Source organism: Sminthopsis crassicaudata, chromosome 4 (assembly GCF_048593235.1).
Source record: "Sminthopsis crassicaudata isolate SCR6 chromosome 4, ASM4859323v1, whole genome shotgun sequence".
Taxonomy (NCBI): domain Eukaryota; kingdom Metazoa; phylum Chordata; class Mammalia; order Dasyuromorphia; family Dasyuridae; genus Sminthopsis; species Sminthopsis crassicaudata.
The window spans coordinates 307,664,212-307,688,973 of record NC_133620.1 but is presented as its reverse complement, the minus strand read 5'-3'; the positions used below and the strand labels follow the sequence as shown (position 1 = coordinate 307,688,973).

The 24,762-nt window shown below is 35.0% G+C and overlaps 1 protein-coding gene across 3 annotated transcripts in view; it reads left to right on the top strand.

Moving 5' to 3' along the window:
- Positions 1–9,863, top strand: part of COX10 (cytochrome c oxidase assembly factor heme A:farnesyltransferase COX10) — a 76,324-nt gene extending 66,461 nt beyond the window's left edge. For all 3 annotated transcript variants that reach the window (XM_074312020.1, XM_074312021.1, XM_074312022.1), the window contains one exon: positions 7,551–9,863. In XM_074312020.1, the coding sequence (XP_074168121.1) occupies positions 7,551–7,957 (407 nt within the window). In that variant the 3' untranslated portion in view covers positions 7,958–9,863. The remainder of the gene's footprint in view (positions 1–7,550) is intronic.
- Positions 9,864–24,762: the final 14,899 nt, after the last annotated feature.

The following is a 24,762-nucleotide window of genomic DNA, read 5'->3' as shown; positions in this document are numbered from 1 at the left end:
ATTAATTCTGTATTTCCTGCCATCGTATTATCCCCAGATTATGCTTTTTTCCCTTGACCCCCCTGATCCCCCTCCCCGATATTTAATTTACAGACCCCCCTTGTGACGCGCAACCCTCCCTCTTTTTTTTTTTTTTTTTTTTTTAGGATCCCTCCTCCCTCCCTCCAAGTCCCTTCACTTATTCTCCTTTTCCTTTTCCCTTTTCCTCTCCCCCCTTTTAATGAGGTGAGAGAAAATTCTCTGAAAAACAAATATGTTAATTATTTACTCTTTGAGCCTCTTCTGATGAGAGTAAGATTCACACAATGATTCTCCCCCTCACTAAGTTCCCTCAGATATGGTGTATTTTCTATGTCTCTTCCTGGGATGTAGTTTCCCTCTTTTTATCACTCCTTCCCCTTTTTCTGAACCGACCTCCTTCCCTTTACTACACCCCCCTTTTTTTCTTTTATATCAGTAAAATCAAATTATCCTTGAGTATTTTTTATATACCCACAACAGAGTTACAGTTCCCAAGGGTTCTGTGTACCTTTTTCTGTTTCTCTTCAGTCTTGTGGATGTAGATCAAATTTTTTGTTTAAGTCTGGTTTTTTTCTTAGAAACATATAGAATTCCTCTGTTTCATTGAATGACCATCTTCTTCCATGGAAAAAGATGCTAAACTTAGCTGGGTAGTTCATTCTTGGTTGCAGTCCTTGATCTTTTGCCTTACGGAATATCAGGTTCCAGGCCCTTCTATCTTTTAATGTGGAGGCAGCCAGATCTTGGGTGACCCTTATTGTGGCACCTTGGTATTTAAATTGTTTTTTTCTAGCTGCTTGCAGGATTTTCTCCTTTGTGTGGTAATTCTGCAGCTTAGCCACAATATTCCGTGGTGTTCTTTTTTTAGGGTCTATTTCAGAAGGAGTTCGATGAATTCTTTCCACATCTACTTTCCCTTCTGTTTCTATTATCTCTGGACAGTTCTCTTTGATAATTTCTTGTAAAATAGAATCTAGGCTCTCTCTTTGGTCATAGTTTTCTGGAAGTCCAATAATCCGCAGATTATCTCTCCTAGATCTATTTTCCAGGTCTATAGATTTTCCCAGTAAGTATTTGACGTTGTTCTCCAGCTTCTCATTTTTTTTGTTTTGTTTGACTGATTCTTGGGTTCTCTGTGAATCATTCATTTCTATTTGTTCCATCCTGACTTTTAAGGAGTTATTTTCTTCTTTCACAGTTTTTAGTTCTTTTTGTAAATGCCCAATTTCGTTTTTAAATGAATTATTTTGCTCTATTGAATTTTTTTCCATTTCCCTAATTTTTTTTTTGAGAATTATTTTCTTTTTCCAATTCAGAAATTCTATTTTCTTGAGACTTTTTTATCTTTTCCAATTCAGAAATCCTACTTTCCTGTGTTTTTTTAACCTTTTCTAATTCACTAATTTTGTTTCCCTGCATCTCCTGTGAATTCTTTATTTTTTCCAACTCCAATTTCAGGACGTTGTTATTCTCTGTCATAACTTCCCTTTCCTTTCCCCATTTTTCTTCGATCTCCCTCAATTTTTTAAGAGCTTCTTCTAGGAGAGAGTTATGTGATGGGGGGTAGGAATCGTTCCCCTTTAGGTTGTTATCTGCTGATTCTCTGTTGTCAACTTCCTCGGGGTTGGATACCCGCTCTTTCTCTGTATAGAAGGAATCTATAGTTTTTCTAGCTTTTTTGCTCATATTTAAAAAAATGTTTTGGGGTCTGTCTCTGGGGTAGGAAATTATTTACTTCTTTACCAGCTTCCTCCCAGACCGGATGGATGCAGCGGCTCCTGCGCCTGAGCTAAGAGAGAGCTCTAGGAGAGAGTTCCCCACCCCCTCCCTGGAAGTGCCTCAGAGGTGATTAGCACTACTGTGCTTCGAGGGCGTAGAATAGTGAAGACAGCAGGAAGCCCAGCCTATGTGTCCGGGTGGGGAGTGGATGTCTGCAGCAGGTGACGTGAGAAGCCCCTGTGCTCAAACTGGAAGTGTCTGCCAGAAACCGCGGTCCCTAGTTCAAAGGTTCCGCTTCTCTGGGACTTCCTGGAGCTGAGTTCCACTCCCTCCAGCTAAGCTAGGCAGTGTGTGTTGCCTTGGGCCGTATCCACCCACTTGTCAATCTCTTAACTATTCTCAGGTGGTAGCTGAGGCCACACCCCCTGGTGCCTAGTCTGCTGAGTCACCCCCAGGATCGGGGAAAATCTAATTTGAGTTTTAAAATATTTTGGCTTTCTCTTCTGAACTGCTAAATAATTAGCAGAGAAGAGCTAATAGCCTGTGCCAGATTCCTTTACCTCAGTGGCTTCTCTGATCCCAGAGCCCTTCCCAGCGCAATGGGCTCAGTGTGCCCCTACCCCACCGTCTGTGCTGGTCTTTCTTATTCCTCCCCTGAGAACTGACCTTTCCTGTTGAAACTCCAGATTCTCTTCAGCTGGTAAGTCGTGCTTCCAGTCCTTGTGGTATCTATCAGTCCTGAGCTAATTCTGAGACTTAATTTATCTAATTGGTTGTGAGGGAGTGAGGACGTTCACTGAGTCGTGTGTTTCTTCTCCGCCATCTTGGCTCCGCCCCCCACATAAATTTTGATATGATGTCTCATTGTTATCATTTTCTTGGGTGAAATTATTAATTGTTTCTATGATTTGCTGTTTCACCCAGTCATTCTTTAAGATGAGATTATTTAATTTCCAATTACTTTTTGGTCTATTTACGCCTAGCTTTTTGTTGAATGTAATTTTGTTGTATTGTGATCTGATAAGAATGCATTTACTATTTCTGCCTTTCTGCATTTAATTTTGAGGTCTTTATGTCCTAATATATGATCAATTTTTGTATAGTCCATGAACTGCTAAGAAGAAAGTATAGTCCTTTCTGACTCCATTCGGTTTTCTCCAAAGATCTCTCATACCTAACTTTTCTAATATTCTATTTACCTCTAACTTTTTTCTTATTTGTTTTGTGGTTTGATTTGTCTCATTCTGAGAGTGTAAGGTTGAGATCTCCCACTATTATAGTTTTACTGTCTATTTCTTCTTGCAACTCTCTTAACTTCTCCTTTAGGAAGTTAGATGCTATACCACTTGGTGCATATATGTTTAGTATTGATATTGCTTCATTATCTATGTATCTATATATCTATCTTTAGCAAGGTATAGTTTCCTTCCTTATCTCTTTTAATTAGATTAATTTTTGCTTTTTACTTGATCTGAGATAAGGATGGCTATTCCTGCTTTTTTTTACTTCACCTGAAGCATAATAGATTCTGCTCCAGCCTTTTACCTTTACTCTGTATGTATCTCCCTGCTTTAAATGTGTTTCCTGTAAACAACATATTGTGGGTTTCTGACTTTTGATCCAGTCTTCTATCTGCCTCCGCTTTATGGGAGAGTTCATTCCATTCACATTTATGTTAAAATTACTAATTCTGTATTTCCTGCCATCTTATTATCCCCAGATTGTGCTTTTCTTTTTTCTTTCCCTCCTTCTCCTTCTCCCAGTATTAAGCTTATGGGCACCACTTGCCTCATGTAGCTCTCCCTCTTTAGAATCCCTTCCACCCCCTTTGAATCTCTTCCCCTTTCTTATACATTTCCCTTATTACTATTTTCCTTTTCCCTTTTCCTCTTCTACTTTTTAATGAGGTGAGTGAAGTTTCTCTGAAAACCAAATATGCCAAATCTGATGAGAGTAAGATTCACACAATGTTTCTCCCCTCTCTAAATTCACTCAGATATGATAAGTTTCCTTTGCTTCTTCATGGGATGTAGTTTCCCTCTTTTTATCTCCTCTTTTCCCTTTTTCTAATACTATCTCCTTTCCATTTCTACTTCCCTTTTTTATATTATATCAGTAAAATCAAGTTATACATGCACTGTTTATGTATGTCCATACAGAAATACAATTCTCAAGAGTTCTTTTTACCTTTTTATGCTTGTCTTGAGTCCTACAGTTGGAGGTCAAAATTTTTGTTTAGCTCTGTTTTTTTCATCAGAAACAAATGGATTTCACCTGTTTCATTAAATGTCCATCTTCTTCCCTGGAAGAAAATGCTCGCTTTAGCTGGGTAGTTTATTCTTGGTTGCATTCCAAGTTCTTTTGCCTTTCAGAATATCAGATTCCATGCCCTTTGAGCCTTTAAGGTGGAAGCAGCTAGATCTTGAGTCATCTTTATTATGGCTCCTCAGAATTTGAATTGATTTTTTCTGGCTGCTTGTAATATTTTTTTCCTTAGTCTGATCATTCTGAAATTTAGCCACAATATTCCTTGAAGTTTTTTAGGGTCTCTTTTAGAAGGTGTAAGATGAATTCTTTCAATGTCTATTTTACCTTCTGATTCTATTTACATCTGGGCAGTTAGTTCTCTTTGATGATTTCCTGTAAAATAGTGTCTAGGCTCTTTTTTCCATCATAATTTTCAGAAAGTCCAATAATCCTCAAATTATCTCTCCTAGATCTATTTTCCAGGTCCGTTATTTTTTCCAAGTAGATATTTGACATTTTTTTCTATTTTTTCTTTTTTTTTTTTTTTTATTTTGCTTGACTGATTCTTGTTGTCTCAACGAATTGTTCAATTCTGATTTTTAATGAATTATTTTCTTCATTAGCTTTTTTTACTTCTTTTTGTATATGTCCAGTTGAATTTTAAATGAGTTTTTTTGCTCTATAGAATGTTTTTCCATTTCACTATTTCTTTTTTTTTACTGAGTTATTTTCTTTTTCCAATTCACAAATCCTACTTTCCTGGGAGTTCTTTATCTTTTCCAATTCACAAATTTTGTTTCCCTGGGAGTTCTTTACCTTTTCCAAATCACATTTCAGGAAGTTGTTTTCTTTTTCCATTTTACCAATTTTTTCTTCAAGTTTGTTATATGCCTTTTCTGTACTCTCTTGCATAATTTCACTTTCCTTTCCCCATTTTTCTTCTAGCACTCTTTTAAAATTTTTTATAATTTCTTCTAGGAGAGCCTTGTGTGGTGGGGTCCAAGTTACATCCCCCTTTCGGTTTTTTTCTGGAGACTATCCGCTATTAGTCTCCTTGGGGTTGAAAATCTGTTCTCTCTTTGTATAGAAGCTATTGATGATTAGCATTTGCTTAGCCTTCTTACTCATTTTTTTCAAATCTCTTAGGGTCTGCCTTCAGGGCAAGGAGGTTACTAGCTTCCTCTGCAGAGCAGGGATAGATATATGGACAGTAGCTGTCCTGCAAATGGGCTGCTAAGAGCAGAGGAGCTGCAAAAGTGCTCTGGATAGAGCCCTGCACCAGAAGTGTCTCTGCCCTAGGAATCCGCATGGCCTGTGCTGTGGAATTTCTATTACCCTGGGCAGAGCCCTCCTGTTGTGCAGATTTGTGTCTGCCCCTGCAGAGTCCTCCACTGTGCAGATTAGCAACTGCCCTGGGAAGGCTGAGCAGCAAAACTGTCTCTGTCCTGGATGCACATCAGCATCTGCCCTGGGAAGTGATGTTTCCTTGGGAAGGTCTATTGCCTTGGGCAGAGTTCCCCTGCTAATCAGAAATGTGACTGCCCCACACAAAAATCCCTGGGCTACAGAATGTGACTGCATTGCTGTGCTGTGGTTTGTGTCATTCACTGCCTGTGCTGGGTGGGTGTAGCCGGATCCTATTAGATTCTGGCGTTTTTTGGAGTACTCTCTACCTTCAGCCTTTTTGTAACTTCTCTGATGATCTACTCCTTTGCAACCAAAGCAGAGCAGCCAACCTGTTGTAGAGTCCTCCCTGCAAAAAAAAAAAAAAAAATCTCCACTCATGGAGATCACCCCTGCCCCGATCTGCTCAATGTACTAGCCTCTGCATTCTATCTCCCTGCCTGTGGTAGCCTCCTCCCGCTGATCAGGACGAACCTTTTCTGGCTATCTTCCAGATTATCTTTGGCTAGTTGTACTCCCAGTATTTATAGATTTTACCAATCAAGCACTACTTCTGAGGCTGAATTTGTTAATTAATAGTGAGGGTAGAATAGGAGCTTAGAATGAAGCATGTTTCTTTTCTGCCATCTTGGCTCTGCCCCTCGGGCCCCTTCCCCTTCTCCCCTCTCTCCCCCCCTCGTGGTGGTGGTTCTCATTAAGATTTTTCTGCAGAGCTATCTTCTAACTGGCCAGAAGGCACAGAAATAAAGAGTAAAAGATATTCCATAAACTGTCTGAAGCCAAAGGACTGTTTTTTAGAACCATATATGTAGAATGAATTTGGTTTATTCAGCAAACACTTATTAAGTGCCCACTATTGTTCAAGGCATTCTTTACTTTTAGAAGGATTCAAAGACAAAACAAAAAATCTCTCTCTTGAGGAGCTTACTTCCTACTGCTGGATAGGGAAAAGGGTATTATAGTATTTACACAGATAGTAACTGCAATATAACTTTGAAGATTGTTTTTTGTTTTTTGTTTTTGGCTGAGGCAATTAGGGTTAAGTGACTTTCCCAGAGTCACACAGCCAGGAAGTGTTAAGTATCTGAGACCAGACTAGCTGCCTCTGCAATCTAATTTTGAAAATGAGAAACCACTAAAAATTACAGATATCAAGAGAGCAAAGAATCCCATAACAAGTGACATCTGAGGAGGTCTCTGAAAGAAGCTCTAAGAGCAGAAGTGAAGACTTGCAAACATGTAAATCAAAGGCATAGAAGCAAGAAGGGGAATAGATTTCAGACAACAACAAGTAAATGTAAAGTACATAAAGGATAGTCATGGGAAATAAATCTGAAAAGTTAGTTTGGAAGCAGACTGATCATTTAAATGGTAAACATTTTGTCTGGAAACAGTAAGATTCTTGAGGAGACGTGACATGGAGAAACCTTTGTTCTAGGAATGTTATTTTGGCAATTGTGTGAAAGATGTCTGGAGAGGGGAGAAATGAGAAACAGAAATGAAAAATGACAAATGAACATAAAAAGATATGATAATAATAAAAGTATATATATAGTATCTCCTATATCATGCCCTGTGCTAAACAAACATTATTTTATTTGATCTTTATGATGCTGGGACAGAGGTGCTATTATTATCCTCATTTTACAGTTGGGAAAACTAAAGCAAACAAAAATTTAACAGATAGCTAGTAAGTGTTTGAGGCTAGATTTGAATTCAGATTTTCATGACTCAGCCCAGCACAATATTCACAATAAAATTTAGGTGCCTCACACAAAAAAAGTGTGAAATATAATACAAAGTGAAGAAAGCAGAACAAAATAAAATATTTATATTTAAAAGATGTAAAACACATAATGCATATTGAGGAAAGCAGAACCATAAAATTCATGCATGTACGTATAATAAATATCTGGGTATGTATATGTACATATTTATGTATGTATTTATGCATATACACATACAGGAGTGCATAGATAAGAATAAACAATGAATGGGAGATGACAAGAAGGAATCAATATTGAAATAAATGTTATGTTTTTAAGTATTCTTAAAGTTTATTATAAATTTTAGTTAAATGTTTTGTGGGGTTTGTATTTATTCAAATGAATTAATCTTCATGAATGTTTTCATTTCTTTTCCTTAAAACTTTTCTACAGGAGCATTACTACTGGGTGGAATCCTCTACTCCTGGCAGTTTCCTCATTTCAATGCTCTAAGTTGGGGTCTTCGAGAAGATTATTCCCGGGGAGGCTACTGTATGATGTCTGTAACTCATCCTGCCATGTGCAAGCGAGTAGCCTTACGCCACTGCCTGGCTTTAATTGGACTGTCAGTGATAGCCCCCATATTGAAAGTCACCACATGGACCTTTCCCATCATCTCTTTACCAATCAACTTATATATTTCTTACCTTGGTTTTCGGTTCTACAAGGATTCAGACCGAGTCAGCTCTAGAAAACTGTTTTTCTGTAGCCTCTGGCATTTGCCATTACTTTTACTCCTTATGCTCACTTGTAAACAGTCACTTGTTGGGGAAAATGACAAATGGGAACATAAAAGCTGAAATCAAATAACTTTTCTAGAAAGTAAACCTGTGAAGTAACATGCATTTTTGCTATCAAAAGTGTAGTACAGAAATTAACTGGTTTTATATAATAAGTTGATATTCTAAAATAATTTTCCATGCTTATAAATGATGCTATAGTAATATATATATGTGTGTATGTGTGTGTGTATGTGTATATATATATTTATTATGTATATATATTATATATATACACACATATATATATATTTATGTACATATATATATTTATGTACATATATATTTTCAAACTTTGGCAACTGATATATGCTTGGTATGCGCACACACACACACTTTAAAAGAACATCTTTTTGGTAATAATAAGAGATGACATATCTTTTTTTCCCCATCCCTTTTACATTTCCATCTCTAAAATAAAAAGTATGTATATGGGTTCTTCCTTTCCCCTTCCAGCCCATCCATTTTGTCTTCTTTTTTTCTTTCCTTTTTTTTTTTTTTTTAAATTAACAATACCAACCTGTCTGATGAATGGTGAGTACTAGTAATCCAAAACTTATAGTTCTGCTTCTCAGGCTCTGAATATCTAATAGATACTGGTAACTTTCATCTATAGCAGAACAGAAGAAATTCAGCCTCTCTTTGTCCTATGAGTAAAATAAAAGGCATTTCTCTTTAATTGTTCCCTGTTCTATAAAAACCTTATCCCCTCAAACAATTATGAAAAAAATGGATGAGTTGATCTATAACATATAGAGATGATCCAAAACAATTTTTCCTGGGTATTTCACATAGGGCTGCTTCCTCAACTCCATTCCCAGAAATTCATATCAGCATATCAGAAATTCTATTGAAGACAAAGGTATAAGGTAATACCTTTGAAAATGCAGAAGTTGTTCTCCAAGGCAATTATTGAGTGAAATCTTGCTCAATAATAAGAAATTCTTCATCCTTTGATCTTATCCATGTAAAGTTTTGCTTATTATGTATTATCAGTTGTGCGGAAAGTTCTTTCATATTATTGTAAAAATATTTGGTTATTGGAGGGAAACTACCAAACCCATTTCCCGTTCTTGTTCCCAAGTTTATGTGAATACATACACAAACTTGTACATGTATACACACATGAACTTAATGTGTGTTTGTATTATGGTAGGTCTGTGAGTTAAATTCATAATCTCTTGTTGCCCTATTGAGACCAAGTACATTGTTGGTTGCCTTATTTCAATATGACTCTTTTACCACACTACTTCAGGTCTGTTATGGAGTCCCATTTGCCCTACGCTATATAAATTTGGGGCCCAGCAAGGTCATATACACTTGTAATCCCTGTCACTGTGGGAGGCTAAAGCTGGTGGATCCTTTGAGTTCCAAAGTTCTGAATGACAGTAGAATTGATCAACGCCAATCTTGTGAGCCTGATGGAGAGGGAAGACCATTAGATTGCCCATGAAGGGGCAAATAGGATACAACTCAAAAATAAAAACAGCAAGAAGAGCAAGTTAAAATTTCCATGTCAATCAGGATCAGGCCTGTAAGTGTTTATAATTACTATGGCAGACTGAGTGACATAGTGAATGAAACCCAATCTCCAAAAAGAAAAAAGAAAAAAAAGAGTATTTTAATTATTTAGTCTCTAGTGTCATTGCCACTCAAAGGAATATGTTTTAGAGGCTTAAGTAACATTTAAACAATCATTATAAATATCCCTCCATTTTCTCAGAATTTTCTGAAGTGGTTGCAGATAATATCTGATCCCTGTTAATATTTATTTGAAATATTACCTCTTGTCTGTACTCAGGCTATTTTACAGGGAAAAACAAACAGGAATTTCTGGAAGGGGGGAGAATGTACAATTTGTTGCAGCTTTCAAATCTATAAAAAAATTGATTTTATTTCTCTTCTACAATAAAATACTACATAAGAATGGTGTATATGTAATGTGATTTAAGTAAAAATAATTTTATACTGGGTATGTACAGTTCCTGGTAAAACTGATAACATTTGATCCAACCTTTCATTATCTAAGAAACAAAGTGTACTTTTTTCCCCAAACTAATAAAAATGAGTTGGTTGTTTTTTTTAGTACCTATACACGAAAGAAAATAAGGAAAAGTGTTACCCCCCCCAAAAAAACTTTCAAACTATTCCTCCCCTTTACAAATCTTACAAATTTTTGCTAATTTAATCTTAACAGCACTCATCATTCCCTCTGAAATCTTTAGCAATTCCCCATTCCTCTGCCAGGGTTTTCAAGATTCACCACAGTATGACTTCACATTATCTTTCAGCCTTATCTCACATTCCAACATTTGTTGCCCAAATAAACCCTACATTTTTCTACCTCTCTAATTTTTGTATCATTTCCTCTATCTGGATTGTACTTCTTTCCAACTATACCTCAACCTCTTAGCACCTTACTTAAAACTTTTTTCATGGTGTCTTTTCTAATTGTTCCAGCTAGAAATTATCTTTCATTTCTATTAACTCCTGTACTACTTGGTACCATCTTTATATCATTTGTAAACCAATATAGTTACCATCTTTTCTCACTTACTAGACTATAAATTCTCCACAGAGACTATGTACATAACACAATGCCTTTTAAGTACTATACATTCAATAACATATGTTTTTTAAAAGAATTAGAAAGTCTGTTAAATGTAACTTCTTTTACCAGAGGGAAAAGATATGTTGTACTCAATCCCTAGATTCTTCTTACCTGATTTCCTTTACTTTCAGGGAAAGCTAAAAATTAAGATAATTTTCAGTTCTTTATCTTAGTTGCATGGTTTTGAGTTGAGCAGTGTATGAGAATGAATCACAGTATCCCAGAACAAAAACTTTAAACTTTTTAAAAATTTTTTTTAAATTAAACTTTTTCTACTTGTGACCCCTTTTCACCTGAAATTTTTACATGATCCTAAGTATATCAATATATAAAATAGATATACAAATCAAACATTTATTGATATTAAATTATTATTTGTGACCCCAATAGTTATGAGACCCATGTAGGATTTGAAACCAATTTAAGAAGCTGGGATATCATATTTGAAAGGAGCCTTCGAGATTATCTAGTTTAGTCACTTCATTTTATAGTTGAGAAAACAGGCCCAGAAAAGGGAAGTAATAAATTGACTGTTTATTATTTAACATTATGAGAGAACCGGTATTGAACTCATTTCCTGACTCCCCAGCTAGTGCCTCCAAACATATATTAAGCACCTACATATATGTTCCTGTGCCAAGGAACAGAATAATGTACACCTATGACATAAGCAGCTTTTCTGAATTAAAATTGTGTGTGTCTATGTGTATGTTTTAAATATCTATAAGCTTTGTGTCAGCACCTAGTGAGCATTTAGACAAAATGATTGCCCCAGTTGGAGGAAAATTGACTGTCTTCAGATTTTGCCAGTTGTATTATCAACAAACAAGTAATTGAGTGATCAGCAACTGCCACTAACCACCAGGTGAGTTGAGAGCAAATTGCAATTCATTCACTCTAGTCAAAATATCTTAAGGGCAAAGGGTTAAGATAAATTAAAACTTCCTATAGCTTTTTGTTATTTCATTTGATTCTCACAACTACATTTTTCCAGTGTTTTTATATCTTTCTATTATGTGATATGCTGAAAAAAATTCCTATTCTCACTAAGATATTCAGTTCATTACACTGTGGAATAAAATAAAGATTGTCATTCCTCCTGGTCCTTTAGAAAGCATTTTATTTAAATAGTCAAAAACATTTGACCTCTTGAACAACTTTCTGATATGAAACCTCTCCAAATTTACAGAGGCTGATCCTCAACACAAAATCCATTTCCAGAACTATACTTTAGAACTTTCCAAACTGGAAGAACTTGACAGAAGTTTGTCTTTTTTGGTATAACCATCAAAAACCTATGATCATATCTGTGACAACTTAAGGGTGCTGTGATGAGGGTCTGATTTTATGCAGCAATCAGGAACTTGGGCATGTGGCTCTTTATTTAAATACCTTCTTTTGTCATAGCCTATCATCCAGCAACAGATCTCTTTGTGATTACCACCAAATGTTTTGTGCCTTGAACTCTTAAGACTAGCTACCATTCAATCCTTAGTCCTGTCCCTTATAGGTACTTACTTAGCTAAGGCTAAGTTTGCATCATGATTAAATCCTCATCTTCCTTATGAAATACTCCCCTTCATCCTATACCTTCTTTGTTTTATTCAAAACCATTTAAAAGACATACTGAATAAATTTCAATCAAAATGCTAGCAACAAAGTTTCTTTTAATGCTCCTGATGCACATTGTTCTTAGTCCATTGTACATCCAGTTCCTGTATCAATCTCCTAGGTAGCAGAGAGTGCTAACATAACCCTACCCCAAACTCATCTCCTTGTGGATGGGTTCTCATCCTGGCGTTTTCACTTAAAAAAATCCTCCTAGGGAAGATTAGTTTTATGATAACTCTTGTGGGAACTCAATTCTGGTAGTTTCTTCCAAAATTGAAACAACCTGTGCAAAAAAGTCAGCAATTGCCATCAGTCTAACTTACATTTTTACTTCTCAATCTCTAGCTCCTCTTCCCAGCTAGTTTCCAGGTGTATTCTTGAATGGAACACAGGGCAAGTCTTAAACTTCACAAGACATTTTACTATAACTAGTCTTGCCTAGGCAACCAGAAAGAAGAAAGACACATTAGCAAAATAAGTCTTTTTTAAAAATTAGAAGATTTTGTCCAAATGATGTGTATTGACTCCATTGATTTTATTTGTACAAAACTTATTAATTGTATAAAATCAAGATTTTCTGTTTTATCCTTGATATTCCTTTCATTTCAAAAATCCCAAAATCCAAACTTAAGAGGGCAAGAATTCATTGACTGATAAAATCTGCTGAGAAAACTGGAAGGCAATTTGGAAAAATGAATACAAGGGATAATGTTATAAAAAAAATTACTCATGCATATATACTGTCAAAAAAAATTATAAAATTAATTTTAAAAAATAAAATAAAAATAAAATTAAAAAAAATAAACAAATTAGAGGAGCATGGGAAAAAAATATTCATCAGATTTATGAATGGCAGAAGAGTTTATGACCAAACAAGAGGGAAAGAGCTTCACAAGTTAAATGGTTACTTTTAATTACATAAGATTTAAAAGTGTTTGTGCAAACAAAATCAATACAGCCAAAACTGTAAGAAATTGGGGTAGAAAGAAATTTACAGGAAGTTTTTATTTTTCAAAATTATAGATAACCGGGCCAAATGTATAAAAATAAGAGTATAATAAATAATCATTAACAAATAATAAAAAATCAGCAGGCAATTGATGCATTGGTGGTAAAGTTATGAACTACCCTAACCCTTCTAGAGAACAATTTGGAATTATGCCCAAAGTACTAAAAACTGCATAAGCTTAGTATCAGCAATACTTCTATTAAATCTTTGCCCCAAGGAGATTTAAAAAAAATAAAATAAGGACACATGTACAAAAATATTTGTTTAAACATTTTTCAGTTGTGTACAACTCTTTGTGATCTCATTTGGGATTTTCTTGGCAAAGACACTAAATTGCCATTTCCCTCTCCAGATCATTTGACATATAAGGAAACAGAGGCAAACAAGGTTAAGTGCCTTGCCCAGGGTTGCATAGCTAGTAAGTATTTGATGCTAGGTTTCAATTTAGGTGTTCCTGACCCCAGGCTAGCATTTATCCATTATACCACCTACTTGCCTAGTTGTGATGGCAGAGTTGAAAATCGAGAGGACATCCATCAATTAAGAATGGCTAAACAAGTTATGGTACATGAATATAATTTTTATGGAGAGAGAGAAGAACAGACCTCAAGTCTTGAGGATCCTAAAGGCAAATCAAGTCCAGATAAAGCTCCAAAGGGAAATATGAACTGGTCCCCATTTAACAAGGCTTTCTTAGAAGATTTCATGAAGGATCTTAAAAGAGAAGAAAAATGGGGAAAGAAAATGAGATTTTTGCAAGAGGGATGGGAAAAGTATATAACTGCCTACAAAATAGATTTGATGAAATGGAAAAAAAGCATGTAATACCTTACAAAATGGATATGAAAAAGATACTAATTCATTGAAAAACAGAATTTGTGAAATGGATAAAAACTGCAATGAATCAAAAAATTCAATTGGCCAAATACAAAGGGAGCTTTAAAAAAAAAAAAAACTAACTGAAGAAAAATTAGAAAAAATTAGAATTGAACAAATGGAAATGAATGGCTCAATAAAACTTCAAAAAGCAGGCAAATAAACCCAAAAAGAAAGAAAAAAAACGAAGGAAGGAGAAAAAAATAGAAGAAAATATGAAATACCTCCTAGGAAAAACAACTGACCTGGAAAATTAATCTAGGAGAGACAATCTAAAGATCATTGGACTTCCTGAAAGCCATGGGGGGGGGGGGGAAATCTAGACATTATTTTACAGGAAATCATAAAAGAAAACTGCCCTATCTTACAATCAGAAGGTAAAATAGACATTGAAAGAATTCACCAATAATCTCCTGAAAGAGACCCCAAAATTAAAATTCCAAGAAAGATCATGACTAAATTTCAGAAAAGAAAATTTCACCAAGAAAAATATATTGCAAGCAGCCAGAAAGAAACAATTTAAATACTGAGGAGCCACGATCAGGATTACCCAGGACCTAGCAGCTTCCACCTTAAAAGATCAAAGGGCCTGAAATCTGATATTCCTAAAGGGAAAGGAACTTGGATTACAGCCAAGAATAAGCTATCCAGCTAAAATGAGCATTATCTTTCAGGAATATAGGTGATTTTCATCTATTTCTGATGAAAAGACTAGAACTGAACCAAAAAAATTGCTTTCCAAACAGAACTCAACAGAAGCATAAAAAGGTAAGAGAAGGAAAGAACTCTTGAAAATTATATTTCTGGTATGGGGATACTTAATGAGTGTGGATATAATTTGATTTTATTATGATAATATGAAAAAGAAACTAGAGGTAGAAAAGGGATTGTCCTGGAAAAAAAGAGGGAAATTACATCTCACAAAGAGGCAAAGAGGACCTATTAAAATTAAGGGAAAGAAGGGAGGGGGAAGCATTGCATGAATCTTGCTCTCATCAGATTTAGTTCAAAAAGAGAATATGAGACATTTGGTTTCACAGAGAGACTTGTCTCACTTTATAGGGAAGTAGGAGGGGGAGGGAAAAAGGGGAAGACTAACAGAAGGAAACACAGAAGTAGTAGGGGGAAAATGTAGGAAAGGGGGAGGGGATTTAAAAGCAGAGGGCTGTTTGAGGAAGGTGGTCATCAGAAGCAAAATACAGGGGAAAAGGGAAGGGAAGAGAAAAAGGAAAGAGAAAAGAATGATTTAGGGTAAATATGATGGCAGGAAATACAGAATTACTTATTTTAACTGTTAATGTGAATGGTATGAACTCTCCCATAAAATAGAAGCAGATAGCAGACTGGATTAAAAGCCAGAATCCTACAATATGCTCTTTAGAAGAAACACATTTAAAGCAGAGTGATACATACTAAGTGGAGGTAAAGGGCTGGAGCAGAATCATCTATTATCCTTCAGGTGAAGTTTAAAAAAAAAAAAATGCAGGGGTAGCAATCCTGATCTCAGATCATGTAAAAGCAAAGATAGATCTAATTAAAAAACATAAACAATATGCATATATCTGGTAAATAAAAACTATTTTAAAAAAAGAAATAAGCAAATTATATCTTACTAAAGGGTACCATAGATAATGAAGCAATATCAATACTAAACATATATACAACAAGTAGTATAGCATCCAAATTCATAGACTCCTCTAGGAGTCAACTTCTCCAGTTGAGATGCAAAAAGAAATAGACAACAAAACTATAATAGTGGGGGATCTCAACCTTGCTCTCTCAGAACTAGATAAATTGAACCACAAAATAAATAAAGAAGTTAAGGAAGTAAACAGAATGTTAGAGAAGTTAAGATATGATGTATTTTTGGAAAAAATTGCATGGAGACAGAAAGGAGTTTACTTTTTTCTCAGTGGTTCATGGAAGCTATGCAAAAATTGATCATGTATTAGGGCATAAAACCCTCAAAATCAAATGCAGGAAGGCAAAAATAGTAAATGCATTGTTTTCAGATCATGATGAAATATAAAAATCACATGCAATAAAAGGTTAAGAGAAAATAGACCAAAAATAAATTGGAAATTAAATAATCTGATCCTAAAGAATGAATAGGTGAAACAACAAATCATAGACACAATCAACAACTTCATCCAAGAGAATAACAATAATGAGAAAGCAGTTAGAGAAAATTTTATATCTCTAGATGCTTACTTGCATAAAATAGAGAAAGAAAAGATCAATATTAGGCTTACAACTAAAAAAGCTAGAAAAAGAACAAACTAAAAACGCTCAATTAAATACCAAAATAGGAATTCTGAAAATAAAAGGGGAGATTAATAAAACTGAAAATAAAAAAACTATTGAATTAATAAATAAAACTAAGAGTTGGTTTTATAAAAAAACCAAAAAAATACATAAACCTTTAATTTCATTAGAAAAAGGCAAATCCGTTTGTTAGTATCAAAAATAAAAAGGGAAAACTTTCTACCAATGAAGAGGAAATTAGAGCAATAATTAGGAGTTATTTTGCCCAACTATATGCCAATAAATTTGAAAATCTAAGTGAAATGGAAGAATATTTACAAAAATGTGGATTCCCCAGATTAACAGAAGAGGAAATAATTTATTTAAAAAGTCCCATTTTAGGAAAAAAAAAATAGAAAAGGCTATTAATCAACTACCTAAAAAAAAAAAAAAAATCTTCAGGGTCAGATGGATTTGCATGCGAATTCTACCAAACATTTAAAGAACAATAAATTCCAATGCTATATAAACTATATGAAAAAATAGGAAATGAAGGAGTCCTACCAAATTCCTTTTATGACACAGACATAGTACTGATACCTAAACAGGTAGGATGAAAACAGAAAAAGAAAAGTATAGACCAATCTCCCTAATGAACATTGATGCAAAAATTTTAAATAAAACGTTAGCAAAAAGATTACAGAAAATCATCCCTACGATAATACACCATGACCAAGTAGGATTTATACCAGGAATGCAGGGCTGATTCAATATTAGGAAAACTATTAGCATAATTGACTATATCAATAACCAAATTAACAAAAACCATATAATCATCTCAATAGATGCAGAAAAAGCATTTGATAAAATCCAACACCCATTCCTACTAAGAACACTAGAGAGTATAGGAATAAATGGACTTTTCCTTAAAATAATTAGTAGCATCTATTTAAACCATCAGTAAGCATCATATGTATTGGGGATAAACTGGAACCCTTCCCAATAAGATCAGGAGTGAAACAAAGTTGCACCATTACTATTCAGTACTATATTAGAAACGCTAGCCTTGGCAATGAGTGGAGAAAGAGATTAAAGGAATTAGAGTAGGTAATGAGGAAACCAAATTATCACTCTTTGCTGATGTTATAATGGTATATTTAGAGAACCCCAGGATACAAAATAAACCCACATAAATCATCAGCATTCTTATATATTACTAACAAAATCCAACAGTTATAAGAAATTCCATTTAAAGTAACTGCCAATAGTATAAAATATTTGGGAATCTATCTGCCAAGGGAAAGTCAGGAACTATATGAGCAAAACTACAAAACACTTTCCACACAAAGTCAGATCTAACCAATTGGAAAAATATTAAATGCTCTTGGATAGGTCAAACAAATATAATAAAGATGACAATACTACCTAAACCAATCTATTTATTTAGTGCTATATCAATCAGACTCCCAAAAAACTATTTTAATGACCTAGAAAAAAATAACAACAAAATTCATTTGGAAGAATAAAAGGTCAAGACTTTCAAGGGAACTAATTTAAAAAAAAAAAAAATCTAATGAAAGTGGCCTAGCTGTACCAGATCTAAAACTACATTATAAAGCAGCAGTCACCAAAACCATTTGGTATTGGCTATGAAATAGACTAGTTGATCAGTGGAATAGGTTAGGATCACAGAACAAAATAGTGTACAACTATAGCAATCTAGTGTTTGACAAACCCAAAAATCCCAATTTTGGGGATAAGAATTGTTTGACAAAAACTGCTGGGAAAATTTAGAAATTAGTATGGCAGAAACTAGGCATTGACCCACACTTAACACTGTATACCAAGATAAGATCAAAATGGGTTCATGATCTAGGCATAAGGAATGAGATTATAGATAAATTAGAAGAACATAGAGATAGTTTACCTTTCAGACCTGTGGAGCAGGAAGGAATTTGTGACCAAAGAACTAGAGATCATTACTGATCATTAGTTGATCATTGTTGGTGGAACTAACCATTCTGGAAAGCAATTTGGAACTTTGCTCAAAAAATTATCAAACTGTGCATACCCTTTGATCCAGCAGTGTTACTACTGGCCTTATATCCCAAAGAGCTATTAAAAAAGGGAAAGAGACCTGTATGTGCAAAAATGTTTGTGGCAGCTCTTTTTCTAGTGGCTAGAAACTGGAAATTGAAGGGATGCCCACCAATTGGAGAATGGCTGAGTAAATTATGGTATATGAATGTTATGGAATATTATTGTTCTGTAAGAAATGACCAGCAGGACAAATACAGAGAGGTTTGGAGAGACTTACATGAACTGATGCTAAGTGAAATGAGCAGAACCAGGAGATCATTATACACTTCAACAACAATACTAGATGAGGATCAATTCTGATGGAAGTGACTATCTTCAGCAATGAGAGGATCCAATTCAATTGCCATTGATCAGTGATAAACAGAACCAGCAAAAGAATGAGTGTGAACCACAATTTAGCATTTATACTCTTTCTGTTGTTGTTTGCTTGCATTTTTGTTTTTCTTCCCAAGTTATTTTTACCTTTCTAAATCAGATTTTTCTTGTGCAACAAGATAACTGTATAAATATATAGACATATATTATATTTAAGATGTACTTTAACATGTTTAACATGGATGAGACTGCCTGCCATCTAGGGAAGGGGGTGGAGGGAAGGAAGGAAAAGTTGGATCAGAAGTGTTTGCAAGGGTCAATTTTGAAAAATTACCAATGCATATGTTCTGTCAATAAAAAGCTATAATAATAATAAAAAAAAAAAACACTAGAGAGCATTAGGGATAAGTGGACTTTTCCTTTAAATGATCAGTAGCATCTATTTAAAACCAGCAAGCATCATATGTAATGGGGACAAATTAGAACTATTCCCAGTAAGATCAGGAGTGAAACAAGATTGCCCACTATCACCATTACTATGCAATATTGTATTAGAAATGTTAACTTTGGGGACAGCTAGGTGGTGCAATGAATAAAGTACCAGACCTGAAGTCAGAAGAACCTGAGTTCAAATTTGGCCTCAGACATTTCTTATTTCCTAGCTGTGTGACCCTGGGCTAGTCACTTACCCCCAGTTGCCTCAGGAAAGAAATGTTAGCTTTGGCAATAAGAGAAGAAAATGAGATTAAAGGAATGAGAGGTAATGAGGAAACCAAATTATCACTCTTTGCAGATGATATGATCGTATACTTAGAGAACCTTAAAGAATCAACTAGAAAAGTACTAGAAACAATTTACAACTTTAGCAAAGTTGCAGGATACAAAATAAATTTACATAAATTGTCAGAATTTTTATATATTGCCAACAAAGTCTAGCAACATGAAATACAAAAAGAAATTCCATTCAAAATAACAATCAATAGTATAAAATATTTGAGAGTCTATCTGCCAAAGTGAAAATCAGGAATTATATGAACACAACTACAAAACACTTTCCACACAAATAAAGTCAGATCTAATCAATTGGAAAAATATCAAGTGCTCATGGATAGGCCAAGTGAATATAATAAAAATTAAATCAATTACTCAAATTAATCTACTTATTTAGTGCCATAGCAATCAAACTCCCAAGAAATTAACCTAGAAAAGTCTAGGAAAAATAATAACAAAGTTCATCTTTGTGTTCTGGAAGAACAAAATGTCAAAAATTTGAAGTGAATTATTAAAAAAAAAATGCCAGTGAGGATGGCCTAGTTGTGCCAGACCTAAAACTATTATAAAGCAGCAGTCATCAAAATCATTTGGTACTGGCTAAGAAATACAGAAGTTGATAAGTGGGATAAGTTAGGATCACAGGACAAAATAATAACTATAGCAATCTAGTGTTTGACAAACCCTAAGACCCCAACTTTTGGAATAAAAACTCACTATTTGACAAAAAGTGCTAGGAAAATTGAAAACTAGTATGGAAGAGACTAGGCATTGACTCACACTCACCACCACATACCAAGATAAAGTCTAAAGGGGTTCATGATTTAAAGGTAAAGAGTGATATTAACAAATTAGAAGAATACAGGATAGTTTACCTTTCAGATCTGTGAAGGAAGGAATTTTTGTCCAAAGAAAAACTGAAACTCACAATTGAACGCCAAATAGATAATTTTGATTATATTAAGTTTAAAAGTTTTTTGCACAAACAAAACTAATGTAGAAAAGATCAGAAGGGAAGCAATAAATTGGGAAAACACTTTTACATTTAAGGATTCTGATAAAGGCCTCATTTCTAAAATAGAGAATAGACTCAAATCGATAAGAAATCAAGCCATTCTCCAATTGATAAATGGTCAAAGGATATGAACAGACAAATTTTAGATGAAGAAATTGAAACCAATTGAAAAGGTGCTCCAAATCACTATTGATCAGAGAAATGTAAATTAAGATAACTCTGAGACACCACTATACGCCTCTAACATGGCAGGAAAAGATAATGAATGTTGGAGTGGATGTGGGAAAACTGTGACACTAATACATTGCTGGTGGAACTGTGAACAGATCCAGCCATTCTGGAGAGCAATTTGGAACTATGCTCAAAAAGTTATCAAACTGTGCATACCCTTTGACGCAGCAGTGTTTCTACTGAGTCTATATCCCAAAGAGATCTTAAAAGAAGGAAAGGGACATACATGTGCAAAAATGTAGTGGCAAAAAACTGGAAACTAAGTGGATTGTTGGAGAATGGCTGAATATGAATTATGAATGTTATGGAATGTTATTGTTCTATAAGAAATATTCAGGAGGATGATTTTAGAGACCTGGAAAGACTTACATGAACTGATACTAAGTGAAATGAGCAGAAAAAGGGTATCTGTAGGGGGCCAGAACTCTGAAGAAGTATACTTGAAATAAGGTGTTAATTCAGTGGAATTGATGAGATAATTCTCTAGTTCACATATATACTTAGTACTTAGTATGGTGATGTAATGGTTCTTTAGTTCACACAATCAGTATGCTATAATGATGTAATTACAATAGGGATAGAAATTAGACATTCTATCTTTGACCATCCTGGTGGCTCTCCTGCCTCCTCCACTAAGACCAAGGTCTAAGGCAGGGGTTCTCAAACTACGGCCTGTGGGCCAGATGTGACCCACTGAGGATGTTTATGCGGCCCGCCAGGTTATGGCAAATGGGCTAAGGGGCAGAAACAGAGTGTGAGTTTTTGTTTTTACTATAGTCCAGTCCTCCAACAGTTTGAGGGACAGTGAACTGGCCCCCTATTTAAAAAGTTTGAGGAGCACTGGTCTAAGGACTGGGGCAAGATCCTCTAGAAAGCTAGGCCAAACATTACATTTTGGCACTGAAACATGGACAAAAGGACCTACACTCAGGAGCTTAACTGAGGAGATCCTAAGTTCAGTGGAGAAGTCCCTGTGCCCAGGAAAAAGGATGAGTAAACTAGTCATTTTTGTTTTTCAACTAAAATGGAGCAAATACTAAGAAAAGAGCCTTTCCCATCCCAAGGGAAGTATGTAGAAAGCATAGTTAGGTTAATAAAATGGCAAGGTTTGATTATAACTTGGGAGCAGATCATTGGACAATTAGATACATTAGAATACATGTTTCCTTGGTTCTCTAAGGAAGAAAAATTAGAGCCAGATAAGTGGAAACTAGTGGGAGAGCAACTAATTGAATATTACAATGATAATAATGGTCCTGATTCAATTCCTAAGGAAACAGTTTACATATACAATATATTACAATTGGCTATAAGAAATTAAGTATAATTAGAACATAAGTTCTAAAATAAGGAAAAAAGAAAGAGTGGGAGAATGGTACTGACAAATCAGCTGAAAATCATGAAAAATTGGACAAGAAAGGAGTTAAGTACAGTGCTGATGAAATTAAGGAATGTGGTACTTCTCAGTCAGCACCACACATACAGTAGCTTTATCTACCCCCTATGACACAATTATAATAAAAAAAAATTAAAGGTAAAAATAAAGGATAAGATACATCTGATTTGAGAATAGTGATTGAAGAATTTAACTTTTCAGGTCAAGAAAAAAAAAGGTGGGACATCCCTCCCAGGAAGACAAGATAGAGGGGAAGCCTTCACAAAAATAGTGCAATTTTCATGGGACTTCTGTAGATTGCTGTCATACAAACTATTGGAGAAAATATAGCAATAGAAATTATTTTAAGACAACTTGCTAATAAGGTTTGTAGAAGAATGATACTAGGACTACACAAGGATGTTCCTTTAGATGAACTCATAAGACACTGTGCCACAGTGGGCTGTGCCCAGGCTATGATGCAGACTTATCAAGATCTGAACATGGGAAGACAGGGTCCCTTTTGGCAAGGAACTTCCAGAGAGACTCATCAGTATTTTGTTAGGCTTAACTACCTATCAATTTCAAGCATTATATGACATTTTAAGAGGAGACACTGCTTTAAGCTCACCACGGCAGCTTAAAAAAAAAAAGCTCAAGAGGCTTTGAGAGATGTTGAACTGGCTTTATCCAATGTGATTAAAAAAGTTACTAAAAAACCCTTGGAAATATTAGTTTTTGCTACAAAAGAGGCACCCACAGCAGTCCTTCATCAAGGATACAGTATGAAAGAGCAGGTGAACCTCCCAGCACAGCCAGAACACCTTAGCAAAGCTTTACTCCTTACCCAATGCTTGTGGCTAGAATTTTATTAAAGACCATTGAGAGCAGTATAATTATCTAGGATAAGACCTGACAAGATATATATCTTTTATACCAAATGCACAAATTAATGTATGCTGTGAAACCATCCCAGAGTGGCAAATTTTTATTGGCCACAGCTTCAGATTTTACATATGCATCTCCATTAAAGATAACCTGGCTATTACATAATTGGCAATGGATTTTTGAAGAAAAGGTTTCTAAGGTTTTTCTTAAGTGACCAATTATCTTTACAGATGCATCCAAACATAATATTTGTGCTGCATACTCTCATGATTTAACTATAAAGAGAGTAGTCAGACTCTTTTTCAATCCACTCAGCAGAATGAATTGTATGCAATCATGTAATACCCAAGAGATGTAAATATAAAATCTTATTCAGCCTATTCAGTAGGTATGGTACAAAGAATTTCCACAGCCCAAATAAAATTTGTAGCTTCTAGTATATATATCAGCTTTTTAAGGAACTTCAAGAGCAAGTTAGAAAGCATCCAAGTAAGATTTACATCTTGCATGTCCACTCTCATAGTGGACTTCCATGTCCTATTTTTTATAGATATTTTGGAATTTATGGAAATTAGAAGGCAAATAGCTAACTATGTTAGCCAATACTCCTTTATTTCAGGCAGCCCAAGAATATCATTCTAAATATCATCAGGCTGCTCGAGCTTTACGTTCACAATTTGGGATGACAAAAGAGGAAGCTAGGCACATAGTAAAGTCTGTACAGTTTGCCTTCCTTTCTATACTCCTACTCTCCCTTCAAGGAAGAAGCCTCATGGTTTGAGACCCAATGAAATTTGGCAAATGGATGTGACCCATTATAAATCTTTTGGTCATCTGTCTTTTATCCATCTTGTAGTAGACATCTTATCAGGATCTACTTTTCCAATACCAACAACAAAAGTCACTGAATTCCTTATACAAGCTTTTGCAATTATGGATGTGCCAACAAGCAATAAAAACAGTAATGGACCTGAATATACTTCTAAATATTTTGCACACTTTTCTGCACAGTATCAAATTTTACACACCACTGGCATGCCTTTTAATCCTCAAGGACAGGCAATAGTAGAGAGGAGAAACAGAGACATCAAGATGCTCCTCCAAAAACAAAAGAAAGGGGGAGCCACAGGTAACTCTAGAGAATTTTTCAATTTAGCTCTTTATACTATTAATTTTTTGATTTTTGATAAAGATGCACTGACTCTAGCAGACAGGTTTTATTATCCACTGGAAGGGCAGTGTCCAGTGTGAGCAGCTCCACTGTCTATAGATAATCACCAGGTGATGTGGAGAGACCCAGAAAGTGATAAATGGAAGGGACCAGATAGGTTAACTGCTTGAAGGAAAGGGTTTGCTTGTATCTCTACAAATGGAGAAGGAATCAGATGAGTGCCAACAAACTGTATATTCACCTTGTCCATCCAGAGAGAGGCAGAAAAAAGAAGACCCTTAAAACAAAGGAGAAGACCAAGAAACATTGGGTGGTTCCATTGACTTGTGAACATCAAAAATTGTTAATGAGACTGCTGTAGGATTTCAAAACCTTAAGGAATCACTGGATTCCCTGAGACACAATGAGACTGTTTCAGGACTTCAAAACTTGCAGTAATCATTGGTTTCCCTGATACATGAAATTATGGACAATAGATTGGATATGAATTATTTCTTGGCTGCTGAAGGAGGTGTATGTATGATTATTATTTATATGCCCTCATTCTAGCTAGGACTTATGGATATGTATAATTCCTCATGTTGATTCATGTTGTTTGTTACATCACTA